This window comes from Arvicanthis niloticus, chromosome 1 (genome assembly GCF_011762505.2).
Source record: "Arvicanthis niloticus isolate mArvNil1 chromosome 1, mArvNil1.pat.X, whole genome shotgun sequence".
Classification (NCBI taxonomy): domain Eukaryota; kingdom Metazoa; phylum Chordata; class Mammalia; order Rodentia; family Muridae; genus Arvicanthis; species Arvicanthis niloticus.
Window position 1 is genome coordinate 126,648,268 of NC_047658.1, and position 10,096 is coordinate 126,658,363.

The 10,096-nt window shown below is 40.8% G+C and overlaps 1 protein-coding gene across 2 annotated transcripts; it reads left to right on the forward strand.

Moving 5' to 3' along the window:
- Positions 1-40: 40 nt before the first annotated feature.
- C1H9orf40 (chromosome 1 C9orf40 homolog) lies at positions 41-4,945 on the forward strand. 2 transcript variants are annotated; one of them, XM_034490135.2, is made up of 2 exons: positions 41-563; positions 3,734-4,945. In XM_034490135.2, the coding sequence occupies exons 1-2, from the start codon at positions 219-221 to the stop codon at positions 3,887-3,889; spliced, it is 501 nt and encodes a 166-aa protein (XP_034346026.1). In that variant the 5' UTR covers positions 41-218; the 3' UTR covers positions 3,890-4,945. The 2 variants fall into 2 exon arrangements, with proteins under 2 accessions (XP_034346026.1, XP_034346029.1); XM_034490138.2 differs by having other exon boundaries at positions 43-563; positions 3,737-4,945.
- The last annotated feature ends 5,151 nt before the right edge of the window (positions 4,946-10,096 follow it).

A 10,096-nucleotide genomic window follows, 5' to 3' on the forward strand; every position in this document is an offset into this window, starting at 1 on the left:
GGGCGCTCGGGAACGCGAGCAGCGAGCCTCCACCAACCAGCGGCAGCGCTGGGTGGGCGTACGTGCGTGCGCATCACGGCGCAGGTTCGAATCTCCGGCGCTGGGCTGCGGCTCCACAACGTCCGGTCCGCCCTCGGGACGGCCCAGCTCCCAGCTCCGGGCCGCCCTCCGCCCTCCGCCCTCCGGCTGCCGCCCGCGCGACCCCCCATCCCTGGCCCATGGCCAAGCGGCGTGCGGCTGAGCCGCTCACGTTCCGCGTGCCTTGGAAGCGCCTCCTGCTCAGCGACTTCCCCGAGGAACCGTCGCTCTGGGTCCCGCCGTCTGGGGTGGCTCGGCCCCTCAAACGCCAGGGGGACGCGGGGACCATGGCGGAGCCTGCGTCTGCTCCCCGCAAGCGACGCGGCGGTGGGGACGACAGACAGGAGCTGCAGAGCTGTAGCCTGGAGCCCGGAGAGCCACCTCCTGGCGAGCAGGAGGAACCCCGGGTTAGCCGGGCCGCGGGCGGCGGCGACCGGGTAGAGAGCGCGGACAGCCACCAAGGAGCCGACGGGGTGCACAGCCAGGTAGGTCCGCTACTCAGTAGCCCGGTGCCCCGGACGGGCTGGACCCCAGAGGGTCAGCTCAGAAGCGTTTGATTTGATGGCGAATATTGTAGAACTTCTGGCAAGCTTTCCAGTAGCATTCATCAGAGGACCCGTTAACTCATAATGTTCAGTGCTATGAGAATGGATCGTTGGACTCAACTCTCCTCTCCGCTGCTTTGTTTTGTTAGCCGCTAGCCATGTGATCCAGAATACACTAGAAATATAACTTAACCAAACTTACGTGTTGTAAGTGTAAAAGAGCAGGAATTAAAAATATGGTTATGATAAAGGGTCAAGGTCTGAGCTGTGTTACACACGAAGTAACTTGTCACATATTGGGTGTACTGTTAATTTCATTTTAGACATGTGACTAGAAAAGTGAGTTTATAGCCTACATTGTATATGTATCGCACAGCTTTGACATAACTTTGGGACTCAAGAGCCTTTAAAGCAGTTCTTGCATCAGTTGGTGAAGCATGGGATGAAGAAGCAAGCATAATTCTTAGAGCTTGCCACACTCAACCACCTTGGAATGCATCTGCCCAATGTCTTTTTCTAGTTCTTTTGTATTGTAACAAAGTTGGTAAGATAACGGAAATTTTCTTTTTGTGTATCCCTGACTATCCTGGACCGTGCTGGCCTCGAACCCTGAGATCCACATAACCTCTTGCCTTCTGAGTGCTGAGATTAAAGACGTTTAGAGAGACTATCTTTCAATACTACAGTCACTGTTTTTAGGTGAAGTTATTGGTTTCTTAGAACAGAATCGTAGTCTTCCAGAAGTATTAGATGTAACTGCAGTCAGTCTAGCTATATTTGCATACTTGATGAGAGAGAGTGACAGGCTGGCGAAAGGAAGCATTCAGTAAACAGATACCACACCAGCTTGTACTTGCTAGACACAGTTGGCTAGACCTGACATCTCTTACCTTGTGTAAGTAACAGCCAGCAGAAGACCATGGAGAAGACCAGGAGTGTTCTGTCAGGTCTGCTTCTTGAGTTTCTTCTCTTCTGCAGAACCATGAGAAGATATGAGGTCTCTTGTTTCTTGCCCCCAAAGACAAAATTTTGTTTTGAGAGCTAATCATCCAGGAGAAAAGGATGTAAGAAAAAGCAAACCGGTATCAGTGTCTGCCTGATTTCTGCTTGCACAGATTAGGGCTTAAATCCTTGCCCTAATGCTCTAGTCTTGTGTAGGAAATGATGCCACAGATGCCTTCGTTCGAAAGCACAGTACTAGTGCCTGCTTTGTGCTGTCAAATTTAAGGATGTGACCTTTATTGTTTCATATGAACACTCACATATGTGTATACACAGCTTATATGTGCATATAGAGGGGATAATTTAACGTATACATATACTTTAAGGAGACAAAGCCAAGAGTGCATATATGTTATATATAATATGTATTTTTAATAACAGTATAATTTTATGCAGTCAGTTGCTTAGCTACTATTGCATGGTACAGCTAAATAACAGCAGAAGTGTTTTCCTAGAGGAAAGGTTAGTGACACATTATTAAGGATATGTGATGCCTACCAATAGTGAACATTTACTATGCTAATTTTTAATCCTCACAATGATCCTAATTCATATTTCTAATGAGGTGGGGTCAGCGATTTTTGTCAAAGTTATTCAAGATTTACCTATTTTTCTACAGTTTATACTCTCTCTCCCCCCTTGTCTTTCTGTGTGTGTGCTGAGCCATCTCAACGCCCTACGTCTTTTGACTTTATTGTATCTTTATCCAAATATTAAATTCCCCAAAGACTTAATTCTTTCTGCCTAAAAGCCATAAAACGCTGACTGCTCACCCTGGTCACCATGTTGTCATGTGGCTCCTGAGCACACCATGTAGCCACTTTATTACTAGAAATGTAAGATACACTCTTAATTCTGTAAAAGATGCATCATACCATTGAGTGTTGAAATGTTGAAACAATATATTGGCTATATTGGGACAAGTAAGATTGAAGTTAATTTCACTTGGTTTTGTTTCTTTTTTTATCGTTAGAGCAGTATGTACACATGACTGTCGTTTCTGGTGAACACTGTTATGGTGGCAAGTGTAAACTTAACGCAGTGTAGGAAGGCTTTGATCTGGGCAGAGTGCTCAGATTGAGAATTAGCATCTATCAGCCTGTGTGGGGCTCCAGGGCAGTTCTCTTTGCATGGAGTATTTTGAGGATGTTGTGCCGATTTTAGCATCACTACTTAAAGTAATTTTGTAATCATTTAAGGTAAAGTGCTTAATGTTTGGTAGTTTGTCAGTCCTATCAATTGTCAATTTATTGTTTTTCACTGTATCATGTTTATATCCCTAAACTTTACTGAAGGTCATGAAATATTTTGACTTCTATGTTAATCTCTGTCCTAAACATCTGTGAACAAGTAGGTTATAAAGGTGTATATATGTTTTAAATCTCGTACGTCTCATTGAAACACTGGCTGATTTTCCAGGGGACCAGGGTGCAATTCCCAAACCCACATGATGGCTTAAGAACAGTCTGTTAGAAACTCCAGACTCAGGGGATCTGATGCCCTCTTCTGGATTCCTCAGGCATACCCATAGTACAGGCAAAACACCCAGACACATTAAAATATATATACAATTTTTTAAAGATGTCATTGTAGGAAATTCTTTTAAAATTAGATTTTTAGCAAATACAAATCTACAGATTTGATTGGGCATGTAAACTGCCTTATCCAAAATCAAAACTATCTGTTGAAAATGAAAGACTGTGTAAATTTTATTTGAGTTTATTTTCCAAACAAGGAATTTTAAAAAGTAGTTATTGCACTGGCAAGAAATACCCTTGCTGCCAAGCCTGAGGACTTGAGTTCAGTCCCCAGAACTCAAATAGTAGAAGGAATACTTCTCAAAGTTGTCCCGCTGACCTCTGTCATGGTATGTGCCACTCCTAAGTAAATCAGTGTAACTGGGAATATGTGTAGTTACCCATTTGTTTTTGAGACAGAGTAGCTCAGCCTGGCTTTAAACTTACAGCTCCTCCACACAGCCTTCTGAGTACTCTTGACTGGGTATGTTAGCCTGCCGCATTGAAATAAAGCAGTTTCCTGGTGTTTGCATGTGTGTTGGGAGAGTGTTGTTTTCTAAGCCAGTGATAATTTTCTCTTCTTTCCTAAAGCAGAATGAAGACTTTTGGCAGTATAATACATTCCAGTATTGGAGGAACCCTCTACCCCCTATTGATCTGGCAGCTCTTGAAGATGTGAGCACAAACAGCCTGACAGAAACACTGGATGACAAGAATGAAGGAGTTGAGATTGACATGGAGTCCTGACAGAAGGATCTGAAGAAATGGGATTCATTGAATTTGAGGAGACCTAAAGAAAAAGTTCTTTTCCATACTTGACATAATACTTTTTTCAAACCTGAAAAATGAGGAAGAGTTTGGGGATAAATAACTAATTGCTACTGAATCTCCTAATGGAGAGTTGTCAAGGATGTGGTACAGCTGCAGACAAAATACTTTGTGTCTGCATTTTTAATGAAAAAGGTTTTGTTCATGCTCTTGACTTTGAAGACGCTTATCTTGGAAAAGGAGGATTGGACAGTTTTAGAGGAAGCACTTGGTCTTCCACACTTGCTGTCAGATGTTTCTTTGCACCACAAAGCTTATTTGTGGTGCTTGGAATGAATACATTTATACAGCTGATGCTAATAAATACTTTCTAGTACATCTTGTTGGCTCCCCTTGGTTGAACAGATAGACTTGAGTATCTATGCAAAATTAAAATGTGAGATTGTTTCTGAAAGCTAACCTTGTTTTAAAGAGTGTAATTTAAACTAGTGAGAATTTCCACTTGGGTAGCTTGTTTTAACATTCACTATTTGCTGTTTATTAAAACAGTATAGGCAATGAATATAGACAAACAATGGATAGATAGATAACAGTAGGAAGCAGATGCCTGCCCCTCCTCCCTTTTTCTGAGATGAAAGAAATGATTTGGTCAGCTTACTGATTTTGTTTTGGGGACATTTTTTATATTGTTGATTACTTTAGACCTGTAGTTCTCAATACTGATAGCACTTTAACCATCTCTGCTCGAGCCCTGGTCCTAGAGAGATCTCATTCAAATATCTGAAGGTGGCTTTACACATAGGTTTTTGTTTTACTTTTTTGGGGGCAGGGGGTGGGGGTACCGATTCTGTATTCCTGTATTGTGCAGATGGGGCCAGAACCACTAGGCTAGCAGCTTTTCCTGTTTAAAGGAGATCACTAGTGCGAGCTCCAACAATCCCTCTTCATTAGTTTTGTCAATATCTTGTTATTTGATGTGTCATTACTAATATATTGTGTTACAATTTTATTTTTAATAAAATTGTTTATGTTTGAGCTATGTATCAGTGACTAATTTTTGTATTGGATTCAGAATGCTGGCTTTGTTACTGAATAATTTTGTCTACATTTCTGTATTTTTTGACATTAAATCCAATCCAAAATTTAGAAAAGATAGTTGATGTCAATGAGAGGAAAACCAAGATTAATAAATAGTATCTACCTCAGAGTGACTACTTTTTACAATTTTTATGTTTAATTGCATCCTTTGGTTGATCCCCACCACTCTCTGCCTGCCCAAGCTTTCCTGGTGATTTTTTGTCCACAAACAACTTGCATGCCGCTTTCTTTCAGCCTCTTCACCTCCCTTCTTTACACCTTTTCTGCCTCTTGAGACCTTGTCTTAGTTTCTTTTCCTGCTGTGATGAAATACTGTGACAAAAGCAACTTATTAGGTCAGGAAAGTTCTACTGAGCCCACTGTTGAGGCTGTAGTCCATCCACCATGTGGAAGTCAGAGCAGCAAGAGCCTGAGGGAGCTGGTCACCTGCACCACTGTCAAGCACAAAGCAAGGAATGCTTGTGTACTCTCAGCTAACCTTTTAGAGTCGAACCTTTATTTGTGTAAGTTTGTAAACTCCTTTGTGTCACTATGCGATGGTCAGTGAGCAACTTAAGAGTTGGCCCTTTCTTCACTGTATGGTTTCTGGGAATGAAACTTCGATCATCAGGTTTGGAACCATGTACCTATACCTGCTAAGCCAGCTTGTTAGCTCTCACCTTTTTATATGGTCCAGGATTCCAGCTCAAGGAATGGTTCCACCCACAGTGGCAAGACCTCCAACCCCTCAGGATCAAAATAGTCCCTCACAGATGTGCCCAGGAAGCCTATCTCCCAAATGACTATAGATGTTTTCAAGTTGACAATACCATCACACACCCCTGTCCAATTCATGACACATGTCTATGCCTCACCCCTAATAAATGTATGCATAAGTTAGAAGCTTATCTTTTTGTCATTTTTTCGAGACAGGGTTTCTCTATATAGCTTTGGCTGTCCTGAAACTCACTCTGTAAACCAGGCTGGCCTCGAACTCAGAAATCCCCCTGCCTCTGCCTCCCAAGTGCTGGGATTAAAGGTGTGCGCCACCACTGCCCAGCAGAAGCATATCTTTAAGAGAGAAAGTTTGATGTTTTTCTGAACTTGGGTTACTTTATACTCGATATGGTTTCCTACAACTTCATTTTTCTTTTTGATGGAATAAAATTTTATGTTTATATACTACAATTTCTTTATCTGCTGATAGACACTGAGGCTGATTCTGTTTGCTTCTATTGTGACAAGCAGTAGTAAACATGGATGTCCACAACCCTCTAGAGTCTTCTGGACACATGCCCAGAAATGGTACAGCTGGCTCATATGGTAGATCTATTTTTGCTTTAGGGAGTTTGTTTTGTTTTTGGGTACTTTACACTGACATATTAGTGGCTGTGGCTACAGGAGTTTACACTCCCATGAATAATCTATTTCCCATGTTTTTCTCCATGTTTTGGCATCTGGTTGGTTTTTTGTTTGTTTTTTGAGATGTCCTCAGTGTAGTCTTAGGACTCTTTGTAGACCATGCTGACCTTGAACTCAAAGACATTTGGGTTTTCCATGTGCTGGGATTAAAGGTGTGTTCCCTGCCTCATAGAAGCATGAGGAGGGGGATGGGATAGGAGGTTTCTGGGTGGTGGGAGGAAGTAGGCTAAGGGGATAAAATCTGAAACGTAAATACTACAACCAATTTTAACAAGCGGGAAAAAAAAGTCTTCAGAACCAACATCTTTTAAAAAAAAATGTCAGCCCCCTGGGGGTGGGAAATTTTTTTTTTCTTGATACTAAAACTTGTTCTGAGAATTGTATATTGCAGAATAATCAGCCTTGGTGTATCTACTCATCAAGCATACTGAGCAGACCTGCCCAAACCTCTGATGTCCTAGAATTCCATCTGGATTCAGTGAAGACACAGCATCAGAGACTTATCAACTTACTCTTCCCCCCACCCCTCTTCTCAAATCTCAACGCCCTTAATCAGCTTGAAGAAGTTAAAGAAGAGTCAGCGCCCCTATTCCCTGAGCTTGGGGACTAATGTGGTTAATAATGGTCTGTCTTTCTAGGGACAAGTAGTGGTTTTGTTGGAACAGGGGGGATTAGCTAGGACTTATTGCATAGCCATAACCTATTGGTAGAAATCTGTATAATTATTATCAAGATGAAGTTATAATTTCTTAAATGGTACAAAATTTACTTTGATCTCAAATTTAAGGTTTTCATTGGTACGAGCCTCTTATTAATATAAAAATGAGATGAATATTGATACGCTCATGGGCATTGTGCCTGTATAACACATTTAGGAATACAATGCCTAGACCCAGCCCTTTTTTTAACTGATTTGGGACGGTTAACCTATGAGTTAAGGGAATATAGCAAATTCATATTTTTGAGTTTATTGTTAGGGTGTTTTCCATATTTTATTTAGAAATAGCTGAGAGGAGTGAACAGACAACAGTCCAGGTTACCTTACATGGATAGTTGGTTTTCAAAACATCAGAAGTCCATAGAACTGACGCTACAAATATTTATATATTAATGTTCATATTGATTAGAGACCTGTCTGCTCCTGACAGCTTCCTGTCGTGGATTCTAAGAAGAAATTGAGCATCCTTGGAGTTACTCCAGTTGTGTGGTAACAGCCACTAGGCAAGAATTGCCTCTCTCCATCTACAGACAAATTACTGTCCAGAAAAGGACACACATGCAGAATAGTCGACTGATTATATCTGCCTAGACAGAGTAATCAGTCCTTAATAATCCTGCATCACCAAGGTCTGTCAGATGATTCTGGACCAGAAGGCTGAAGATTTGATGCTCCAACATTCAGTAGTATAGGGGCTTTCCAGGTGTTCAGCGGTCTCTATAAATTGGCTAAGTTTTAGAAGCTATGCTTTGTGCTTCCCACAATTATAGTTAACTCAGTCATTCTGGATTTCTGACTGGGTTGAAAACTTATAGCTATTTACCGTAAGAGAAAGATTTGAGTGGATGGTTTTCAGCTGACATTCATCCTAAAGCCAGGTTCAGAACTAAATGTTTTAGTTAGGATAGATGACAGAGGTGCTGGTTAGTCAACAAAATGATGGACTGGGTATTAGGACTATCTTGTACCTCATTGGTACAAATTGGCATAATTATGCTCTAATTGTATTTTGAGAGAAAAGTTTCATTTTAATAGGAAGGGTGATGTGTAGGAGGAGCTAAGGTAGGAGGAGTACTGAGAGGAAGAAAAGGAGTAAGAAAAGGAGAAGAAGAAGGAGAGGAGAAGCTAGGTGATGAAAGAGAGAAAGAGAGGGGAGACAGGGAGGCAGATATTCATGTATCTCCGCCAGTCAAAGATAGTTGTTATATCTAGGTTGGTCAGTGGGTTACACCTCTGATTGAACAATTCCAAACTTATAATGCTTATGATTAACATTATTTTTTTAAAAAAATGTATAAATGCAAAAAGGAAAAGGGGGCATGAGATAGGGGTTTTCTAAGGGGGGGAATGGGGAAAGGGGATGGCATCTGAAGTGTAAATAAAATATCTAATAAAAAAACAAAAACAAACAAACAAATATAAAGGTGTGTTCCACGTTTATCTTGACGTCTGTTACTTTGATAGCCATTTTGACTGGGATGAGATGTAATCACTAAGTAATTTTGATTTGCATTTTTCTGCTGGCCAAAGATGTGAAACTCTTAAACATACTTTTTGGCAGTGCGTCTTTTAAAAACTGTCCAGTTAAGTAGCACATTTATTGGTTGTTCTTTGTGTGTGTGTGTGTGTGTGTGTGTGTGTGTGTGTGTGTGTGTGTGTGTAGTTTCACAGTTCTTTATATATTAGCTCCTTGTCTGTCAAAGTCGTCCATTGTGTAGGCCATCTCTTCACCCTATTGAAGCTTCTTTTCCTTTGAAGGAGCTTTTTAATTTCACGAAATTCTCTGTTAGTTCTTGAAGCAGCTTTCTGGGATGTTGGAATCTATTCACAACATGTCTGTACCTACATTTCCAAATGTTGTCCCTACGCTTTTTTCTAGCCGTGTCAACATTCCATGTTTTAAATTAAGGTTGTTGGTCCACCTTGAATTTGTTTTGTTCAAATTGAGATATATTGCTCTAACTTGATTCTTCTGTAAATGAGTGCACAGTTTTGCCAGCACCATTTGTTAAACAGGTTTCCCTGTCCCCAGTGTACACTGTCGACAAAAAACTAGGCGGCCATAGCTGTTAAGTTTGACTTCTCATTCTACTCCATTGATCTGTAGATCTGTTTGGGGGCCAGTATTCTGCTGTGTTTGACACTGTAGCTCTCTAATATAACTTGAGGCCAGACAGTCAATACCTCTGGTAGTCTAAGGACTGGTGTGGCTATCCATCACTTTGCATTCATATGAACTTTAGGATTTTTTTTTTCTAGATTCATGAAGAGGGTCAATTGAAATTTTGGGGAGGAGTGCATTGAATTTACAGATTACTTTTGGTAGTCTAGCTTTCCTTACAATATTACTGTTCAATGAGTGTGTAAGTCATCATTGCAAGCATGCCCAAACTGCAGCCTGTGAACCACACGAACCAAAGAATAACTATGGCTACCGCCCAACACAGAACCATCAACTTACATAAAATACAAAATTATTTTGCAATTTGTTTTTGTCACTCAGTTGTCTGGTTCTGAAGTGAACACTTCAATAATGTATTAACAAGTTGAACCTGCTTGGGAGTATCTTCCTCAATTTTATTATTTCAAAGCTTTTGTTGAAGGGGGTTTTCCAGCTCCTTGATTTGTTTTTTTGTTTGTTTGTTTGTTTTGTTTTGTCTTTGTTGTTAAGCTTTGAAAGTGGGGATCTTTTTTTTTTTCTAAATTTCTTTTCAGTGAGTTCATTATATAAAAAGGTTACTGAGGTTTTGGGCAGTTTGTTTGGCTTTTGGTTTTGTTGTTTTTATTTTTATGGTTTTTGTTTTGTTTTGTTTTTATGTGTCTGTCGGAGACAGGTTATACATATGGGGTGTAGATACCTGTGAAAGCCAGAGATCATCATGGGCTCTAGAGCTGTGCCAGGTGTGAGTGCTGGAAACCCAACTTGGGTCCTCTGCAAGAGCAATGTGCATTCTTAACCTCTGAGCCCT